The sequence below is a fragment of the Dipodomys ordii genome, unplaced genomic scaffold (genome assembly GCF_000151885.1).
Source record: "Dipodomys ordii isolate 6190 unplaced genomic scaffold, Dord_2.0 Scaffold1, whole genome shotgun sequence".
NCBI classification, from domain to species: domain Eukaryota; kingdom Metazoa; phylum Chordata; class Mammalia; order Rodentia; family Heteromyidae; genus Dipodomys; species Dipodomys ordii.
Window position 1 is genome coordinate 48,090,446 of NW_012267217.1, and position 23,486 is coordinate 48,113,931.

At 32.7% G+C, this 23,486-nt stretch overlaps 1 protein-coding gene across 3 annotated transcripts in view; it reads left to right on the forward strand.

Moving 5' to 3' along the window:
- The window catches only part of Spag16 (sperm associated antigen 16), a 775,427-nt gene that overhangs the window by 29,072 nt on the left and 722,869 nt on the right, over positions 1 to 23,486 (forward strand). For all 3 annotated transcript variants that reach the window (XM_013028752.1, XM_013028820.1, XM_013028896.1), the window contains exons 6-9: positions 13,630 to 13,737; positions 18,458 to 18,575; positions 22,310 to 22,379; positions 23,110 to 23,219. In XM_013028752.1, coding sequence (XP_012884206.1) covers positions 13,630 to 13,737; positions 18,458 to 18,575; positions 22,310 to 22,379; positions 23,110 to 23,219 — 406 coding nt within the window. The remainder of the gene's footprint in view (positions 1 to 13,629; positions 13,738 to 18,457; positions 18,576 to 22,309; positions 22,380 to 23,109; positions 23,220 to 23,486) is intronic.

The window sequence follows — 23,486 nt, forward strand, 5'->3', positions numbered from 1 at the left end:
GAACAGAAGACCCAGAAATGAACCCACATACCTATAGCCATGTAATCTTCAATAAGGGAGCTAAAAAAAAATAGAATGGATGAAAGACAGCCTCTTCAGTAAATGGTACTGGCAAAACTGGCTAAATATCTGTAGAAAACTAAAGCTAGATCCTTATGTATCACCCTGCACCAGAATCAGCTCCAAATCAACTCAAAGTCAAAGCACACACCCAGAAAACATTACAGGAAGGAATAGGAGAAACTCTAGGGCTCCTTGGCACAGGCTGCAATTGTCTTAATAAAGACCCAGAAACAACAAATTAACGAAAGGTTGGACAAATGGGATTACATTAAACTGCAGAGCTTCTACTTGGCAAAGGACATAGCTAGCAAGAGCAATAGAAAGCCCATTGGTTGGGAGAAGAACACTAGCCATACAACAGACAAGGGCCTCATATCTAAAATATACTTAGAACTCAAAAAATTAAATCCCTCAACAACAAATCCTCAAAGAAACAACTGCCCAATTAATAAGTGGGCTAAAGACTTAAAGAGAGACTTCTCTGAAGAGAAAATAAGAATAGCCAATAGACACATGAATAAATGCTCTTCTCTGTCCATAAAAGAAATGCAAATCAAAACAACATTGAGATTCCACCTCACCCCAGTTAGATGGGCTATAATCAAGAAATCTAACAACAGATGCTGGAGGGATGTGGCCATAAGGGTACCCTACTGCATTGTTGGTGGGAGTGTAAACTTGTTCAAAATCTTTGGAAAGCAGTATGGAGCTTCCTCAAAAGACTCCACATAGAGCTCCCCTATGAACCAGCAATCCCACTTTGGGGTATTTACCCAAACAATCAAAAACAAGGCCATACTAAAGCTACCATCACCACTATGTTTATCGCAGCATTATTCACCATAGCCAAGATGTAGAACCGAAACAGATGCCCCTCAGTAGATCAGTGGATCAAGAAAATGTTGTATATATATATAATGGAATTGTATAACTTCATCAGAAAGAATGACTCCATCCCATTTGTTAGGCAATGGAAAGACTTGGAAACAATTATATTAAGTGAAGTAAGCCAGACTCAAAGAAACATAGGTCTCATGGTATCCCTTATTTGCAATAAGAGATATCAGCAGAAAAGGTCAAAAGCTATATATATATATATATATATATATATATATATATATATAAAACATGATGCTAATCTCAATGAACCCCAAAATAAGGACACAAGAGGTTTTATCTTTCTTGCTGCTATTTTTCATGTACTTATAATGTACTATGTGATTTTTTTGTTTCTTTTATATGTTCTTCCCCCCATGGTATAACCCCTGTTTTCACTGTATTTGATTCTGGTGTCCTGCATCTTGTATATACATTTTTCTAGTTTGCAGAGGGGAAGGGAAATAACAAAAATGCTGAAATAAGGATGCAGGCTGATCCATTGTAATAATGAGATGTACAAGACATCATGTTGAATACGAACTTTACAACTTTGTGGTTGGGGAGGGGAGATTTGGGGATGTGCGGAGGAAAAGGATGGTAGGGGAAAAACGAGGGGGTAACAATGCTTGATAGGAAATGTACTCATTACCTTGCTCATGTAACTGTAACCCCTTTGTACAGTATATTTACAATAAAAATTACATATCAAAAAAGACATTTTAAAGAGAAAATATATTATTGAAAGATTTATGCTTAGAGGTTGTATATATTTACATATATATGATATGTTTAATAAGTTGACACCATTCTTAGAAAGGGAAGATATAATTTTTAGCTTTCCATTGAAATATAGCAATTGGTAGCTTTAAGTGCATGAAGTGACTGGCAGTAATTTCATGTGTCAAAGACTACTAGAAATGAAATACTTTGAATTTTGATATCATTTAAATATTTCTTGAATTTCATAAGCCTTACATCTTCTCAGTTTACATACTAAAAGATTTTTCTTCATCTGAAATTTATATATAATCACTGTAGGTTTATTAACTAGGATCTTATTAATTAGGAACCTCTTTGCTTGATCTTATTTTCTGTAGCATGCCATCTTATCCTGTAGATAATGCAAATAAACTCAGTTTATGGTTAAGTTTTAAAAACATGAGTGCATTGCTCTTGAACATCCTGAAGTCTGACTTTCATCTCACCTTTGCTAATTGCCCTTCTAGATTGAAGAACTCTGCTACTAAATTGAGTATACTTGTTCCTTCTGTTAGTTCTATTTTTTATTCTTATACTTGCCCCATCTTCTGTGTCAGAACGTGATTCTGCCCCTGTCTCTTCCTCACTAACAAGCCCCTTTTACTCTTTTTGCCTCCACACTGTTGACACTTGGTAAGTTTAAAAAAATTGCTATTGACAACATGTACTTATATATGGTGTGATAACAGGTAGTAAGTGACGGAGTAAAATAACATGTGTAAGGGAGAAATGGATGATGGTACTGAGGTTTAAACTTAAAGTTTTGAGAACATTAATGCAGGCACTCTACCACTTGAACCATGACCTAATCCTTTTCTACTTTGGCTGTTTTATTAGGGAATAGTGCTTTTTGCCTGGGACTGGCTTCAGATTGTGGTGATCCTAACTATGCATGGATTTTACCACTATGTGTACTACCGTGCCCAGGCCCATAATGTTGCTTATAATGAGAACATGCTTGAAATTTTGATGTAGCTAAATTTTATCATTTTGTGATATTGCTTTTTATTATATCTAATATACCATTGCTTACTCTCAGGCCATACCGATATTCTTTTGAGTTTTCTTCTAGAAGTGTTAAAGGTTATAATCTTATTTCATTCTATAACTATTCCTTAATTGTTTGCATGGTGTGAAGCATGAGATGTAAGTTAGTTCTCTTTTCTTTGGCATATCCAATTGTGGCACCGGTATTGAGAAAATTTTCTTTAGAAGTTATTGATATATCTGGAATTTCCATTGAAAATCAGCTGTGGGTCTATTTTTAGACTCTGTTCTATTTCTTTCACTTCTATTTCTATTTCTTCTCCATTCTTCATTCTTTTCTATTCTGTTTTATATTGTTATACCTGGATCAGACTGTTGATTTTTGTAGTTTTTAATGAGTCAAAAATGAGTCCTTTATTCTTTTTCAAGATTGCTTGTGTATTCTAGGCTCTTTGAATTATCATATATATTTTGGGTTCACTTTTCCAAATTCCATAGAAAGAGAAGGATGAAGTTGTGATTAACAAAGTTGAATAAATGTATAGAATTTTGGTATGAATATCGGTGTTTATATTGTTTATATGCATATTTTGGGGAGGAAAGAATGATACCTTCAGAAGGTTAGTCTTTCTATTCATATCTCATTTAAAATATCTTCTAATGTAATAATGAATACATGTGAAAGATCTGGAAATTTATACTGTAAGCTTAATGAATATCTTGTTGTCATTTTTTGAGATGCATATAATAGAGACTGGGTCTTGTGTTCATATCATGGTACCTGCAGGGCTTATACTGTACCTGATACATAGTAGAAAGTTAAACACTTGTGCTGTTAATATTTAACTTCATATCTAGACTTTAATGGTTTTTAGATGATGATGCTTTTTGATATTGTAATTGATATTTGTTGTTTTGATAGCATAATTTTAGAGTGGGCATCATTTTCTTATTATGAAGGGAATTTAAGCAACTTTTTGCCATGTTAATTCTTGCCTCATTTAGAGTATTGGTTTCCTTTTTTTACTTTTTACATTAAGCAAATATAATGCTGAAAAGAAAGGATCAATGGAAAGCCCTAAAGATTTGGTAGAAAATAATGTTGTACAAAGATTTAAAAGAAAATAATCTTGGCTGAGATTGTTAAATGGAAGATAGGAAAACATTATTTTAAATAAACATTTTATTTTCTTCTACCAGAAAATAAAGACATTTAAAATTAAATTGCAGTTAATATTGAGAAAAAATTAGGAACTTTAGTAAAGTTCCTGATTTTTTACAAAATTTACTTCCACCAAAGTTCAAAAAGTACCCAGTTTCTGTGAAGACCCATTTAATTTAATGACTTTCAGAAACAAACACTGTGAAAATAAAGATAATAATGAAGCCCATAAAATTTCATGCTTTAGGATTTAGGTAATTGCTTGTTAACTTGAAAGGTATAATTTCTGTATATGGGCATACTCCACCTTTAAAAAAAAGAATATAAGGAAATTATTCTCTAATCTAGCTCACTTATATTTGGCCATTTAACAATCATTCTAACATTAATATGAGTGACTTAAGCATGATTTATAGATAGTGACAAATGACCACTGTGATCAGAAATTACTTTAGCTCATTTTTCATATGGAGAAAATAATATAATTATTAAAATAATTATAAAATATTTATACTATAAAATATATAAAATTATAAGAAATTATAAATAATAATAATTGTTAGTAATAAGTAGTTAAGATAGCATGCTTTGATTGGCTAAAGTAAGCAAGGACAAGTATGTATTCTCTTCCCAAATAATAACAAATAAGTTAACAATTTCATAAATGAATGATTATATCAAATTATTACTTAAAATCATTTAGTTAGTAATATATCTTACCAGGTCCATTTACATACTAAATACTTTTAAAGGTCATATTACTAAGTAACACATATTAAGAAGTGGAGTTTTGGGGTTTCACAGTGTTATGAGAATATACCTTTCTGATTATTGCATTGTATAATTATACATGTTGATTTGCCAAATTCCTGAAATGTGATATTGAGTACCTTTTGTGCCATCTCATTAAGAGAAGGCATATGTGAATTGTATTCTTTATGATATATAAATTTAAATAGACTGCTTCACCAAATAACTTACTTCATTGCTCTTGAATCAGTGTTTGGTGTCTGTATTAATAAAAGATCTTTTTTAGGAAATAAAGATGCTGTACTAATGTGATAAGAAAATACTATAGAGTGCAGAAAATATTAATTACTTATATGAATATTTTACACTGTTATTCAGTACAACTTGTATTTTCATTTTATTAAGCAGATGGGCATCGGAAAGGTCATAAAAGGAGAAGCATCACCATGAAATGAATTTAAATTGTCTCACTGAGTAGATTTCATTTGTGCAAACAGAAAGCAAGTCTCTGAAAACCAATTTAATGGTCAGAAAAACTTTAAGGTCTAATACTTCAGTCAATTCCTATGCTTTCTTTCCTGGGATGAGCACAAATAGATTTCTAAATGTATATTGAAAAAATGAGTTCATACAGTGCTGCACATCTGTGGTTCTGATTAAGAAACTTGGAAGCATTTTTCAAGTACTTTTATCCTGTTGCTGATTTACATTTCAGATAAGAGAAATAAGATGTGTCTATGTAACTACCAAGACACTAGATATAAGATAATTTCAGTAGGCTTACAATGATGTTCATAAAAATTTAATTTATGTAGACACACATAGTGATGCATCTTGATACTTTTGGTCTGCTAGAGTAGACTCAGCTACCTATTTATTGCATATGTCCTCCTGCAGGAAAACAGATCTGTAAGAAAAAAAAATGGATCTGCCTCTTTTTGTTTGTGTGCTGGTACTAGGTCTTGAACTCAGAGACTAAGTTCTGTTCCCTTAGTATTTTCATTTAAGCATTCTATCCCTTGAGCCTCAGCTCCACATCGGGCTTACAGACTTTCTTACTATAGCTGGCTTCAAAGTAGGATTCTGAGAACTCAGCCTCCTTGATAACTAGGATTACAGGTGTGAGCCATTGCCGCAGGGCTTGAATCTGGCCTTTCTAATATACTGAGTAGGAACGGTGATGTGATGATGATAATGATGAACATTTATCAAGTATTATCTGTGCATAACAAAAAGCCATTTAATTGAATATAATTTTAGATTTATTTTTATCTGCATAAATTAATTGAAGTAATTTCAAACATACATACAATGTACTTTCATCAACTTTACTCACTTTGTTATACTCTCTTAGCCTCCCTTCCTCTCTGACCTCCTTTAAAATAGATTCATTATACTATCTTCATACCCTGAAGTGACTGTGCCCCTTTACACTTATGTCCCATTACTATTACAATTCTCATCTTCGTATGGTTTCTGGGTATTGCTGACTCTACAGTTTGAGTAGTATTGTGATAAGCATGGCTGTGATATATTATCATGTGCCGCATACCTTCAGCCCTGATGTATGCCCCAGACTAGCATAGAGAATCATATAGTATTTCTAAATTTAGTGTCTTTTAGGACCTTTCATACTGATTTTCACAGCTGCTGCAGTAATTTACATTATAAACAACAATGTATAAAGGTTCCTTTTCCCTAACATCTTTGGCAATGTTTATTGTTTGTTTGCTGGTTGATAGAAATGATGACTGGGATGAGATAGACTCTCAGTGTTTTTTTGAGTTTCATTTTCTTTTTGGCAAAAATATTAAACATTTTAATGCATTTTTGGCTATTTGTAAATCTTTTGAAGTTCATTAACTCATTTATTAATATTCATTAACCCATTATTATTGGTTTTTTAGATATTTAATTTTTCAAGCTTTTTATGTATTCTAGATATTAATTCTTTGATGAATAGCTTACAGAGATTTGTACCCATTCTGGTAATATTTTTCTTTTGATGTCTCCAAGTTTTTTAATTTCATCTGAGTCATGTGGTCAATTTTTGCTCATATTTACTAAACAATTACAGTCCCATTCCTAACGTTGTTGCCTATGCCAATATCTTCAAGTTTTCCCTTTGTTTCCTGTAGTTTTTTCAAAGTTTCTGTTTTTGAGATCTTTGGTCCTTTTGACAGTAAATTAGGGGTTTAGTTTCAGGCTTCTGAAGCTATAATAAGAAGAATCCAGTTTCCAAAAAACATTTTCTGAAGCAGTTGTCTTTTCTCCAATCTGTGTTTCTTGCTTCTTTGTAAACACTTAGGTGGATACAGCTGCGTGAATTTATTTCTGAGTCTTTTATTGTATTTCTTTAGTTTATATTTCTGTTTTTGTACTGTTACCATGCGATTTTTGTCACTATAATTCTATACTTTAAAAAGAAGTTCAATTTTATGATACATTCAGTTTTTCTCTTTGTCTTCAGTGTTTCACTTGTTATTCACAGTCTTATATGTTTCAATATGAATTTTTTAATTTTATATTCCCATTTTGTGAAGAATAGCATTAGGATTTTGATGGAGAGTGCATTGATTATATAGGATTCTTTTAGTGATTTAGCTGTTATCTCAATATTAACTTTACCAATCCACAAATATGGGAAGTAGTTCTATCTTCTGGTGTCTTCCTCATTTTCTTTCATGTTTTGTAGCTTTTGCAGTAGAAATCTTTCACCTTCTTCATTGGGTTAATCAACTGGTTTTTATTTTTTTCAGACTATTTTGAAAAGGATTTCTTTTTCTGATTTTGTTCTTGCCTAGAAAAAATTACTATTGATAGTTTTATATTGATTTTCTTCATCCTGCTATTCATCAACTTTAAGTAATTAGGTAGAGTCTTCCAAATGTAGGGTCATAGCAATTTCAACGAGGGTAAACTTGACCTCTTTCTTTCCTTTTCTTGGTCATTTTAATTCTATTTCTTTTTATTGTTTTGGATTGAATAAAAATGAATGAGACTGTAAATTCTTGACTCAGTCCTAACTTTAGAGAAAATCACTTCCACTTTCCTTCATTTAGACAAATGTTGGCTCTAAGTTTGTAATATAGCTTTTCTAAGTTGATATACATTCCTTCCACTCTTTATTTTTTCAGGAATTTCATAATAATGAGGATTTTGAGTTTTATCGATGGCTTTTTCCTCATCCATTAAGATGATCATATGATTTTTGTCCTTTATTTCATTTATATGTTGTACTACATATATTGATAGGAATATGTTGAACTATCCTTGCATTTCCACAATGAAACCAACTTGATTATCATGTAGAATATTACCTTTTTTAATATGTGGTTGAATTCAATGGGAAGAATTTTATTGTGAATTTTCTCATACATGTTCATCAATAAACTTGATCAATAATTTTGTTTCATTTTCACTTTGTGTCCCTGAAAGATTTCAGGATAGTAGCTTCATTGAGTCAGTTCCTTACTTTTTTATGGATTAGCTTCAGCATCATTAGTGTTATTTCATTAAAATTACAATAAAAATTGGTAGTTAATCCAGTTAGTCCTGGGCTTTTCTTTGTTCAGAGTCTATTACTGCTTCAATGTCCTTCCTCATTATAGGTCTTTGAAGAATTTTATATCTCCTGGGTCAATTTTTGTATGTCATCTACATTTTGTTTTCCAGTTTATTAGGATATGAGTTTTTGAAATATTTTCCATTGATCCTTTGAATTTCATTTTGTATTTATTGAGATGTTCTTTTTTTCAAGTTTCATTTCATCAATTTGTATCTTCTCCCTTTTTATATTGCTTACTTTGGCTAAGAGTTTATTAAACTCGTTTACCTTTACAAAGAAATAACTTTTTGTTTTAATGATTCTGTATATTGTTTTGTATCTTTATTATTGTCTCAATCTTCATTATTTATTTTCCTACTTATTTTGTGCATTTTGGTTTGTTCTTATATTTTTGTAAGAGCTTGAGGGACATCATTAGGTTATTTATTTAAGATTTCTCTGATTTTTTTTTAAATGCAGGTACTGTTAGCTATACACTTACTTCATGTTATTGTCTTTGCTATATTCCAAAAGATAGGAAAGTTTTCATTTTTATTTGATTAAAGGGATTATTTATTTTCCACATTTTTTTTCATGATCTATATATTCGAATATTCTCTGTAGTTTCTTTCGTTATTGTTTTCTAGTTTTATTCTATTGTGGCCTGATATAATACAGTAAATCAGTTCAATTTTCTTATGTTTGCTTAAACTTTATGTCTTAAAACATGATCTATTTTAGAGAAAATTCTGCATGCTGCTCAGTAGATTGTATATGGTACACCTTTATGATGAATTGGTCTCTACAGATAGATGTGTGTTGATCCCATTTATTCTATAGTATGTAATTTTTTGTTTTGGTCGGTCATGGGATTTGAACTCTGGGCCTGGGCGTGCTGTCCCTACAGTCTTCAGCTCAAGGCCAGCTCTCTACCGCTTAAGTCACAGTGCCACTTTCGGTTTTCTGAGTGGTTTAGTGGAGATAAGCGTCTCAAGGATTTCCCTGATTGGCTGATTTTGAACCCTGATGGTCAGTTCTTAGCCTCCTGAGTAGCTAGGATTACAGGCATGAGCCACTGGCGAGGCTCTATAGGACGTAATTTTGTAGTTTTTGTTGTTGATGATGTTTCTGAAGTTTATTTGCGGAATCTCCATGTAATGGGTAGAGTGGGTTATAAAAGTTGGCTATAATTGTGCTAGTGTCTATCTATATTTGGTGTCTAGTAGTGTTTATTTTATGAAATTGATTGCATTGACACTGAATGAGTACATATTTATAATTATTTTCACCTACTGGAAATTCTGTTATCATTATGAAGTGACTTTTTTTATTATTTATTCTGGATAATTTTACTTTGAAATCTACTTTGTCAGATAAGGGTTTGTATTCCTGCCTGCTCTGAGGCTCTATTTATAACTTTTTCATCATTTAACTTTGTCTATTTTTCTTTGCCAGTGAAATGCATTTCTTTTAGGCAATAAGCCCAGTAGACTGTGTCTTTTGATTAGAGACCTGAAACAAATGACATTCAGTGCTATAATTGAAAGATATGCAGGGATTCCTCTCATTTGGTCATTTGGCTTTTTTTTTTGTGTGTGATGTTTACTTCTTTTTCCATCCTTATTTGCATTCTATTCATGTACTGTGATTCATTCTTTTTCTATTTTTTACCTGGTTGCATTTATCTTCCTTTTCTATGTGTTAGATTCCCTTTTGTATCTATTGTAGTACTGACAAAGTCTTAAAGGTAGAATTCCTTTGCTTTTATCATTCACTTATTTTCTTGAAGTTTATAATTCTGTGTCTGCCAGACCTTTTCCCGCTGGGTTTATTTATTCTTTAGAAATAATTTCAGATATGTTTGTTATTTCACATATTATATTTTTTGACATAATTTAAATAATGTGTGAAACACTTTGAAAATGATAATTTTAAAATTTGCATACTAGGAAATTGAGACTCAGAAGCTTTTAATCCCATGTCCCAGGTTATAGGATTAATGAGAGGCATATTTTGAACTAACATCCTTCTCCATAGATTTTGGATGATGTTTTTGCCAAAATCTATACAATCCACTTTAAAATGATTATCAATGCACTGTTTCTAAAGAGAGGAAAATAAAAGTACCTTTCACAAAAATGTACAGAGATGATTTTCTGATCTTGTCTGTTTAGTGTCCTCCATATAGTCTATATGTGGTTATCCATTTTTCCTCCAAGATTGTAGAAAGTTTTTACTATTGAGTAATATTGAGTAAAAATTTTCTGTGTCTTTAGCTTGTATATATTTTCTCTAATGTCATGATTTATAGGCTTGTATTCTTTTTAATGTTTTCTTATATGTTGTTTATATTTTCTCATTTTTATTTGCTTTTATCTAAATTTTTTAATTTCTGTACTTTATCCTCATAGTCTTTCTTGAAAGTAAGTTTTTACCTGAGGGTTTTTTAATTTGAATATTGAGAGATTCATTTCCAGAATTGAATATTTTTAGGATTTCTGTACCTTTATTGAATTCTTTCATTTTGTTCATTGTCTTTCTTATGTGATTCAGTTTGTATTTTCTTCAAATTCATTTGATTGTTTATAAGTTACTCATTAATTTTATTGGTAATTCTTACCATTATTCTTTTCAGCTTCTTGAGATTTCATCCACATTACTATCATCCAAGTGCTTTATTTTGGAATTATTTCCTTTTGGCAAAGACATATTGTTTTGTTCAGAGACCAGTCTTTGTTTGGAGGTTTTAGTGTCTTGTGTTCTTTCAGATGAGGTATTCACAATGTGTAGGAAAGGCAGGACAGTACTTAAGCTGTATTGTATTTTTCCAGTATTGGACTGAAGGTGTTGCTTAGTTGTCTAACATTCACCCACTATTCTCACAAAGCACTAGGTTTACACCTCTATTCTCCTAGGGAGGCAGACTAAGGTGTAGAAGCAGTCATGGTGAACAGACACACCAGAGTGAAAATACAATAATCACCAATTAATAACAATCATTGACATTGTTCCTTTATCTCCAGAGAAATAAAGAAACAAAGATAATGCTTTGTGATAAGGAAGACATTAATTAAGCTGGCTACTATTGTAAAGAAATAAGAGGAATAGTACTAAAGAATAGTGAGGGGTATATGGTGTAATAAGGATAAATAGAGAAGTAGCTAAAGTAACTAATGAGAAAGAAAAGGGAAATACATAGAAAAGATCCATTTGAAAGTATAGTGAAAAAAGAGTACAAGACAAATATGCCCTGCCAAAAGTATGGAGAATAAGGAAAGATTTTGGATGAGGGAAATAGAAGAAAAATAAGAGAGAGAATCAATCTAATTGAATACAGAAGGTAAACAGAAATGGGACAGGGCGATAGTAGATAGAGATGGTTGCAAATTGAATTTCAAAATGTGGATATATGTTTCTCATATAATGACTACAGAAGAGGTAAGAATAAAGAAAACAAAAGAAAGATGTAAACTTCTCCCACCCAGAACTGATTTTTTTGTAGTATAGATAGTTAGATGCGTGGTTTAGAGACATCAATGCCATCTGTCAGAGGCAGAGTGGCCCATCAGGACCTGTAAAGATCTGAGCCAGGATCCAGCACTGGGAGATGGATTTCAGGTGCTATTTGCAGGTTCCTATGTTAGATCCCAGGACATGGAGTCTTGAATTTACTAGAGTGATTTCACTCCCACTCCAGGCCTCCAAAAACTCACAGGCTATTTTCTCTTTTTTTTTTTTTTTTTGGGTCCGGTCGTGGGGCCTGAACTCTGGGCCTGGGCGCTGTCCCTCAGCTCTTCAGCTCAAGGCTAACACTCTACCACTTGAGCCACAGCGCCACTTCCGGCTTTTTTCTTTTTGCTTATGTGGTGCTGAGGAATCGAACCCAGGGCCTTGAGCATGCAAGGCAAGCGCTCTACCACTGAGCCACCTTCCCAGCCCTTTTTTTTTTTTTTGACGGTCATGGGGCTTGAACTCTGGGCTGGGCGCTGTCCCTCAGCTCTTCAGCTCAAGGCTACAACGCCCCTTCCGGTTTTCTGTTGGTTTATTGGAGATAGGAGTCTCACAGTCTTTCCTGCCCGGGCTGGCTTTGAACTGCGATCCTCAGATCTCAGCCTCCTGAGTAGCTGGTGGCATGAGCCACCAGTGCCAGGCTCACAGGCTATTTTCTTCATCTAGGTGGTTCTTTCACCAGAGAGACTCAGGCTCTGGATTTGCTGAAACTTTTCAAGATCTTGCACAAATAATTCCTGCCAAGGTTCCCAAGACAGCTCTGACTCATGGTAGAGTTGCCCTGGTTACAGGGCTCTATCTTTAAGACTCATAAGTTCTGGGCTTGGGAAGTTGGCTCATGGTAGAGCAATTGCCTTGCATGCCTGAGGCCCTGGTTCGATTCCTCAGCACCACATAAGCAGAAAAAAAAGCCGGAAGTGGCGCTGTGGCTCAAATGGTAGAGCGCTAGCCTTGAGCTGAAGAGCTGAGGGACAGAGCCCAGGCCCAGAGTTCAGGCCCCACAACCGGATCAAAAAAAAAAAAAACAAAAAAAAACTCATAAGTTCTCTGTGTCGGGTCTGTACGGTCTCTGAATGTTGTCTGTTTCTCTCAATTTGTTCCTTTTATCAATCTGAAGTGACCCTTGTTTCTCCTAATTTTGCTTTGAAGTCTGCCATGTCACATAAGAATGTAGCAATTCTAACCCTAGCATGAGATATTAGTGCTCTAATTGAATCATTTTTCAGGATGTGAGTATCTCCATGCAATAGTATTTTGTCAGATTTTCAAGATTACCTAGACACTGTTTTTCATTAGATATTTTACATTATACTGTAACTAACTTCTTTTATGAGGTTACTAAAACATTCCCAGTCATTATTCACTTAAAACTCATACTTGCTTTAGCAACCAGGGATGTGCAAACATATATACAATTGAACAATTTTGTAATACAGAACTAACATCGATGACCTTTCTAATATAGTATTACTTACTTTGAGTAATTTAATTAATGGACAGAATATACTTCTATATGAATTACTAGAAGCAAAGTTTGGTTTTCCAAAACTTATGTAATCCTTTCCAATTACCTATGCTAAACAATCAAGTATACTTCCTTTTCTTCTCCTTTATTTATAATTGTCGTGATTCATTCTGTGCTATATGTATTTCAAACAAATTTTCATTAGTGGTAGTTGCATTGTACTTTGGAAGTATTCTGACAGCATACATTTGTACTTTGATTTAGTCAAGTGAAATAAGATCAATCATACGTTGAGTTTCAAAATTTGTCATTTCATTTTCCACCTTCTCACACATTTTAAATTTTATACACATTATGTTGTACCTAATCTTTCAGTGAGAATTATAGTATTGTTTTTCAGGAATTTTTTTGAATTTATAATATTGATTTTAACTGAGGGGTAAATAAATTTTCAGAAAGGAATTAACAATAGTTTTTTAGATTTGATAGTTTTTTTGTATTTTTCAGCAAAGCTAGAGAAAATCTGCTGAAAATTCAGAAAGAACGTGATTATCATCGAATGCATCATAAGCGAACAATCCAAGAAAAAACAAAGTTGATTAATGACCTCAAAGGGTAAGTGATAATATATGCTGGCATATTTGTTAAAGATTTATTCAATTACTACTAAGTAATTTGGTAGTGGCAGATGCTGTAAAGGTAAATATTAATTCAACTATTATTGAACATCAAGTATGTGACAGACAGTATACTATGTATTCAAAAAATATGAGGATGAGTAAATGCATAAAGACCCAGAGGTTCTGGGATGTATAATAGAGAAAGTTTTAGGTGGAAAAAGAACATAGTATACTGCATTATTGCTATATTAGCTAGAGGGTAATTGCTTCAACCAGACTGTAACGTTACAGGGCCTGTTTTCACTGTATTTGATTCTGGTGTCCTACATCTTGTATATACATTTTTCTAATTTGGGGAGGGGAAGGGAAATAACAAAATGCGGAAATAAGGATATAGGTTGACTCATTGTAACACTGAGATATACAAGACACTATGTTGAAAACAAACTTTACAACTTCGGGGTGGAGGAGGGAGGAGTTGGTAAAGTGGGGAGGGAAGGGATGATAGGGGAAAAACAAAGGAGGAGGTAACAATGCTCAATAGGAAATGTACTCATTACCTTACTCATGTAACAGTAACCCATGTGTACAGTATCTTCACAATAAATATATATTAAAAAGGAATATTTTCAGGTCAACAGTTCTAGATTATAATTATGAATCAATTGAATGGAGTGGAATCAGTTAGGGTGCACTTGGAAGATGGTAGGTACATACATACTGTATAAAGGAGCATAATCCATTCATCAGATTGTGTACATTTGGAGTAAAGCTCATGTGAGGCTTGGCAGTAGGTAGGAGGCATATCTTAAATGGCCTTGACTTTATGATAGCACTTTTTAGAAATTATTTGGAAGACAGAACATAGATTTTCTTTCTCTCCCTCCTTAACTTCATACCCACTAAAATTCAAGAAATAAAAAATATTTAATCCTTAACTAAACTTCTGTTTGCTTATTCTTGAGCAGTATTACCTACTAGAACTTTAGAACTTTCTCTAATGACAAAAACTCTGTATCTGTGCACTCTGATACAATAGCCACTATATATTTTATTATTTATTTTATTTATATTTTAAAATGTATCATTATTGTTAAATATCTAAATATACTTAATTGAAATAGTACTATAATTCATTTCTTATACAATTAATTACTTCAGATCATGTATTTTTTCATATTTTATTATCTGGAGAGCACCAGGGGAGAATACTCAAGAAGCTTGTATTTCCTCATGTAATCTGTAGAAGTTATTCATTTATTTAGCTATGTGGATAAATCACTAATGCATGTTTCCGAAGGACCAAAATAAGATGCCAGAGATACTGTCGACCATTCACAATAAAGGTAGCAATCATGTCAATCAATCACTAGTGAATATCTTTTCTAGTAACTGTGCCATTGTACAGTAGTACAATAGATCTTTCTTATTCCTGGTTTAAGTTCTCAGTTTCATATTTTACTAAAATATTTCAATTTTGTTTTTACTTTTCCTTTAATTGTAAATGTCTAAATGTTGAATTTTTGCTTACATTGATAATCTCATTGTATAATTTAATTTTTATAATTTAAATTCAATTTAACCTGAATATTTTATTATGAATTTATTTTTAGAAATACCAGTATGCAATATAGAAATTATGAATAAGGAAATATGAAATACTTATGAAACTGATGAAACAGAAGTACACATTCAGAATAAGTTAGCAGCTTTTCTGACTGTTGTTTCCATGCTATAATATATAGTCTTTTTTGGTAGTGACTTTAATCTCATGAGTGAGTTAGCCAAAGATACTAAAAGGGAAATTTGTCATCAATATTTTTCTTAAAATAACTGTATATGAATTAGAATATAAAGATTCTATACCTATGTGTTTAAAAATATGTAACATTAATGTAAATTGTAGTACATACCTATATATATATATATATATATATATATGTTAATCAGACTAAGAAGAATTGTGGATGGAATTGGACTCAATGCTACCTGAAATTTTTGGTTACTCTATTTTTTGAATATGGCTGAATTGATAAGATTAAATGTATTTATAATTCTAGTATTTTAATGATTAAGCTTTATTTCTGTCAGTAGTGAAATATAATGTATATTCTTAAATCAATGACTTTTATGAATATTCTTATTTAAATAGTTTTTGTATAAAATAGAACCACAATTTTAATATTGTAATAGAAAAACATACAATTACTTTTTGGTCCTCTTAGGGGAACTTCACTTTGGATCATGTCTTATTAATTGTTATAGAACTAGTACTCCATCTGAAGCAACCCTTTTTGGAAGTTGTGCTTAGCAATATTACTTTCCTACACCTTATATATATTATTCCCTCTTTTACTGAGCATTCTAAATTTCCTTTTCCGTCAGTGCTGGGCTCAAACTGATTGTGGGCTTGGGTGCTGTCATTTAGTATTTATTCCCCAGTCTGACACTCTACCTCTTGAGCCACAGCTCCAATTCCAGCTCTTTGGTAGCTAACTGGAGATGAGTCTCTTGCACTTTCCTACCTGATCTGGCTTCTAATGGCAATCCTTAGACCTCAGCCTCCTCACTAGGTAGGATAGCATTCTAAATTCTAAGAAGGATCCTCTATCAAATAATTCTGCAGAAGCAAGGGTATTCTAATAGGTCATAAATGCTATGGTGTTATGAGATTCTTCCTGTACTGTCTGCCAGAGCCATCTGGTGTTGACATTTCATTGAGTCGACTATCACTTCAGGCCCCTAAAGGTCACACTCTTAGTTAATTTCTGTCATTATTATTATTATTAAATCAGTTATCTAAAAGAAGTGCTTTGCGAAATATAAACATTATAACATTGCTATAAGGGGGAACTTTCTGAGAAGATTTTTAGGGGCTGAACAATAAGAAAGACTTGAAAAATGTGCTCACAGCAAACTAAAGATTCTGTATAGCAAAGGGCAGTTACATACAGAAGTAGTAAATATATTTCTTGTCGAATTGTTACCTCCTCCCTCATTTTTTCACACTTTCCCTCCCCCCAAACCACCCAAGTTGTACAGTTCATTTTCAATGTATTGTCTTGTGCCACTGTTGCAGTGATTTGCCCTTTGGCCTTTGTCTCACCACTTTGTTGTTCCCCTTCCCTTCCCTAATTCAGATAAATGGAAATACAATACCCAGGGTACCAAAATCAAATATTGTGACAACAGTGCATAAACCATAGGAAAATGGGAAAACAAAAGGAAGAAGAAATGGCTTAGTACATTTTAAAAAAAACACAAAAAGGATAAACCATGTTTCCTGTCTTGGAGTTCATTTTGCTTAGATATATGGTCACATGTATAAAATCATATTAAATGAAGTAAGCCAGACCCAAAGAAACATAGATCCCATGGTTTCCCTCATTTGTAATAATTAGTTTATGTTTATGTCTAGGATAATTGTAGCAGATGAATAGAATAGCTCAATAGCTATGTACATATGACCAAATAAAATGAAAACAACGTTTTATATTGAAAAATTGATCTGTTCATCAGGAGATATAACATAAACTGTCTACTACTCTAAGTACTTTAAAACTGCTAATGCCAAATCTGATATAATTATGAGGAAAACATAGTTATATAATAGGACATTTATATTCGCAATAATTAGAAAATATACACACAAATTTCCTGTTTATAGAAAAACATTTTTCATCAGTTTAACATAAATAATATTGCTTGAATGTTATTCAAGTTATTCAAGCAATGTTATTTTAAGATGTGCATAGAATATTCACTAAACTGGACCATTAAAGAAGCTTCTATAAATTTCAAAGACTTGATGTTATCCAAAAACATTTTCTGATAACAACCAATTACAGTAGAAACCAATAACTAAAGATCTCTGGAACTATCCCATATATTTTGGAATTAACACATTTCAAATAATGACTTAAAATAAACATTGTATACTGAATGATTCAAAACATAGAATATCAAGTTGGGCATAATGATGCATGCCTATAACACTAGCTACTCAAGAAATAGAGATAGGACAGATTGCACTTTTCAGTTCAAGACAAGCCTAGACAAAAAAAAATTGTGAGACCTATCTCAAAAAATAAACTGGCATAGTATGTGTGCCTATGGGTACAGCTCCAAGAAAGGCCTAGGTAGTATGATCATGCTTGTAATTGCACCCTGGGCAAAAATGTGAGACCATCTCTGAAAAATTACCCAAGCATAAAGGGGGTAGGGATATGATTCAAGTATAGAGCCACTTGAGTAGATACTTGTTATTTTTTTTGGCCATCTTTTCTTATGGTGTCAATGATACCTTTTCTTTATTCACCCATTGTTTGTAGTCCTTGTCTTTTTGAAAGTTATTTCTGCATTGATTTAAAAAAGTCTAATTTCTCAAATCTCCAAGAACAGCAGTAATCTTCTGGGCTTATACTTGAATACAGCAAAAGGTGCTAGAAGGAAGTAGAAACTACTTACAGCAAATATAGTTTTGCCATTCCCACCCTTCATCCTATAGCCCCTGGTTATGAATGAAGTTGATGATAAATAATAGTTCCTGTGCTTCTTGGCTCTTGTGTGTTGATTTTTGTATGGTTATCCATTTTTATTCTCAAGCCAAAAATAAGTGAAATAAGAAAAGAAACACAAGATTTAGAAGTTAGATGGAACTCACTGATTTAACTCTATTACCTTTTAAGACGTAAGTGACCTTTTTCTATTTGTAGGTTAAAGTTACATTATGCATCTTATGAACCAACTATAAAGGTGTTACATGAGAAGCACCAGGCTTTGCTGAAGGAGAAAATGCTAATCTCCTTGGAAAGAGACAGAGCTGTTGGGAAGGTAAGAGAGGAGAGAGAATTCAGGCACCCTTGGAAAAAAATTGTTTTTAATCATTTTTATAACATAAGTAGAAATGTTGGCTTTTGTTTCTGAGATAAATTTTAGAACAATCTACCAATTTTCCCATAAAACCTCATTTAGAAAATTAAGAAAAGTATTTTATCCATCTAAAAGTCTATACAGATTATTATATTAAATAGTATTTAACTGAAACATAAAGACATAGGAACATATTAGAGTAGAGTTGAAAGAAAACCTTCAGCTACTGTTGTTAAATACACTTGGATTAAAATGCCAAGCTATACATATAAAATGACAGCTATGCACACTGATATTTGCCAAGTTATCTAAGCACTGAGAACTCAGAGGTATTTTATATAAGATGCAGCCATAAAAATCTACCTTTATAATTATTGTTGAAACAGGACAAAATGAATAAAAATTGCTTGGAAATGTCTCCCATATGAATACTTGACATTCCTAGTTGTTGAGTGAATTTGTGTTTATCTTGCTAATGAGCGACAGTTACATTTTTCCCTCAGGTTTTTCACATAGGCTAGCTCAAATTTTTTGTTATTTACTTTTCTTTATTCTCCCCTCCTTCCTTCCTCCCTTCCTTCCTTTTCTTTCTTTCCTTTCTTTCTTCTTTAGTTCTTTCTTTCTTTCTTTTTCTCTCTCTTTTCTTTCTCTCTCTTTTCCCTTCCCTTCCCCTTTACTCCTCCCCTTCCCTTCTCCCCTTCCCTTCTCCCCTTCCTTCTTTTTCTTTCTTTTTGATGTATGTTGGTCCTAGGGCTTGAACTTAGGGCTTGTATACTGTCCCTGAACAACTTTGACCCAAGGCAATCGCTCTACCACTTAAGCTAGTGTCACTTTTGGCTTTTTCTGAGTAGTTTATTGGAGACAAGAGTCTCATGGACTTTCCTGCCCAGACTGGCTTCAAACACTATCCTCAGATCTCAGCCTCCTGAGTAGTTAGGATTCAAGCATGAGCTACCAGCACCTGGCTTCGCTCAGATTTTGAACAGTGGTATAGAATCATTGGCAAAGCATTTAAAGAAGCAAACCATAATATTATACTACATTATATATATATATATATATATGTTTATTAGAGAATATAATACTGTGACTAAGCTTTACGTTCTTTTATTGTTTGTTGAGGTTTTCAATTTGCCCGACCAGAAAATATTAAAGCTTATATAATAGCAATACTATTATTTTAGTAATTTTACTGTTAAGGCATGTTTTAGCCTCTTTTTGTGTGTTTTCAGTGTAATTTTTAGCTTCTGAAAAACAAAACATCCCTTGTTTGGTGCCTTTTTGGCTTGACTTTTAATTTTATGTTCTTGAATGTTTGAATTCTAAGCATGAATAAATTATTATATCATCATATAAGACATTTATATGTCTGATTTGCAAAATTTTATCTCCTTAATCCTTTACATCTAATCCATGGGAGGTATTTATACTACATTCTTTTTACTTCCAGCACTTAATATTCTCTTAGCTGGTATGTGATTATGGCTAACTTACCCTCCTAGAAATGTCTTTAATTCTTATATCTCAAATAAAAGGGAGATTCCTGAGGTTAGATCAATGGCCAGATGAAGAATATGCTTAAAACAGATAAAATCTTTGGGTTTCATTTTGTTTCTTCACTGGTTTAGTTAAAAGAGTTAAGGATTGGGAGTGATGGGTGATTCACAGTTATGCAAAGTTAGCTATGTGAAAAATCAGGGCATTTAAAATGTCTATTTTCTCATCTACTAAATAGGTATACATATGATTGATACACACACAAATACATACATCCATACATCCATATATATATATATATATATATATATATATATATATATATATATATACCTAAAATGAAAACATATTTACAAAGCTAAAATAATTCTATCAGAATTGCGTTTTCTGTACTACTGCTTACATATATAATAACAGTTTAGAAATGCCATTAGAAAAAGAAACTGTTTTGGCACTGCATGCACCTGTATAGTTAAATGGATCTTCCTCATTCAGATTTGCTTTAGACATTGAGAATGATGATGCTATCCACTCAGAAGGATATGAAAACTTTTAGTTCCAAGCTCAGTTGAGAGAAAAGCACATACTCCTAAGCATTTCTGAAATGCGTGAGATCATGGAAAGGAGGCTACTGGCCTGAGGGTTTTTTTTTAAATTATGGATGGGGCCTAGGCCTAGGTTGAGCTAGGTGGCAATCCTACTGCATGGATCTTTTACCAAGTCTAAGGAGATGTTCTTATTAGCTAGCCCTAATGTCAGTGATATGGAAAGAAAGAGCTGAGAATGTTGGGGGGAGAGTAAAGAGGGTCACAGAAATGGTGGATGAACAAATGCAGCAGTGATACTCACTAGACACTATGTTGAAAATGAACTATACAACTTGTGGCATGAGGATCTGTAGGGAAAAACTTGGAGAAAAAGAGAGAAGGAGTGACAGTATTCAAAAAGAAATGTATGCTTTACCTGGTTTATATAACTGTACCCCCTCTGTACATCACCTTGACAATAACAATAAGAAAAAAGAGTTAGTAGTCAATTATTAAATGATATATTGTATTCTTCATTATTTCCAACCAAAAAGACTTCAGGGTTAAAATATGTAACAGTTTGAACTGGTATGGATTATAATTTGAAGTGTAAAGTAAATCTCTGTGGTTTCACAATAATATTAACAAATGATTGAGTAGAGAATAGACAGATCTGTCTGATTAAAAAAAAAACCCCATATGGCACAGTAGATAGTCCTTCCCTCCAGGAATTAAATTTAACCACGCAGCAGTTAAGTGTTGGCTGCACTTCATGACTTGCTTTCACAAGTACAGGTATACAAAGAAAAAAGTAACACTGAAGTTAGGTGATCAAGATTGATATCCTTAGTCTTAAGCACATGCCTGTGATACAATGTGCTAATAAATGTATTCTCTTATCCTAAAGTCTCACAACTCTAGTTTAACCATTGAAAATACATCAAGCAAGCCTAAATTAGGACCATTAGCAAAATACTACCTGGTCAGTATTTCTCTAAATATTCAAAGCCAGTTAAATAGGGAAAGTCTAAGAAAGTGTCTCTCAGTCTACAGTAGGTGAGGGAAACATAATGATTATTATATAGTACTATTCTGGTTGGACTTCTGTAACCTAAAAAAAAAGAAAACATAATTAAATAAAAAGTTAGTTCATAATAGTGTATGGATATTAAGTTTATTATTTGTAACCAATATTCCATCTTAATGTGTGATGACAACAAGGGAACAATGTGTTCAACATACCAGAACTCTGTGCTATGTTAGAAATTGCTTCATAAACCTTTCATTACTCTAAATAAGATTGTTTGAAAAATTATAATCCATTTGTTTGCCATGTAAGAACAGATAGCAATCCTTCACATTTTTTAATCCAAGCATTTCATGATCACATTATATTGGTTATAATTTATCTGCTACTTTTTATAGTGCTATTCAGTAATAGAAAAAGTTATATATTTCTGTTTAATTGCAATACAATATTTTATCAAAATGTGTGGTGAAGATTCTTGATTCAGTGAAGTACACTGTGAAATGTATGTGTGAAATTCACATCCAGAATGAAATTGGATCTTAACTAAAAATTATGTTTTGTTTTGTTAAAGTTCATGTTTGATTTTAAGCTTTATAGTCATTAATTCAAATGTTATATTTGTTTCATTTTTTCCCCACTAGATTTCTGGACTTCAAGCAACATTGAAAACCATAGATGCAGGCCAAAATGTTCATTTTCCTATAATTACAGGTAAAGGTAAAATGTCTAAAATCTCTATGATTGATCGGATGATTTCTCAATCTTACCAGTGACCACCATCCTAGAGATATTTAAAAATAAATACAGCTTATGCTCTAGATGTTCATACCTAAAATTCTAGCTACTTAAAATATTGACATAGGATGATCATGATGTAGAGCCAGCTTAAGCAGGCAAAATACCTCCAAATAATAGAAAAAAAGCCAGAACTATACATTTGGCTCAAGTTGTAACGGAGAAAGCTGAGAAATCCAGTACTTGAAAAAAGTACACAGAAAACAGCAGACTGTATTAACTATTTAACAGGCTATGATAATTAAAAACTAGTTAACAATGGAGTTTATTATTATTTGTATTTTTTGTCAGCTGAACTCAGGTCCTAGTCAGTGTTCCTGAGAGCTCCTTTATGCTCAAGACCATTCACCATTGTAAAATGTAGACCTTCTCTCTTTTTAAAAAAATAACTACTTGAAGCAATATTTTTGATTATGAAATCCTAGCTACTCAGGAGGATGAGATCTGAGGATCATGGTTCAAAGCCAGCCAGGGCAGGAAAGTCCATGAGACTGTTATCTCCAATTAATCACGAGAAAACCAGAAGTGGTGCTGTGGCTCAAGTGGTAGAGCTGAAGAGCTCAGGGACAGTGCCCAGGCCCAGAATTCAAGCCCCACGAACAACAACAACAATAACAATAAATAAATAAATTGTTTTATCTTGCAGTTGGTCACTACTGTGAAAAGGAAAATAGGCCAGAAGGTCCTACTCAAGCATGTCTTCGTGCAGCCAGGGAGCAAAACAAATGTAAAATGCTGATGAAAGGTAACACAAAGGTATACTATTTATTTGTTTCCATTAATTCCTACTTGACACTCAGATCTTTACATCCTTGCACTCACTTGTAACACTTTTTTTAATGGAAAAGGAATTTAGAACTTATCTATTATAAAGTCCCTTAGTTTATCAAGGGGAATAATGACAAATATTAGCAACTAGATAGATCATGCAACTCTGGTTATTAATCATGGTTATGGCAGCAAATCTGCTCACTGTATTTAAATGTACATGAGTATGAAAAAAAATCACTCCCAGATCATCTG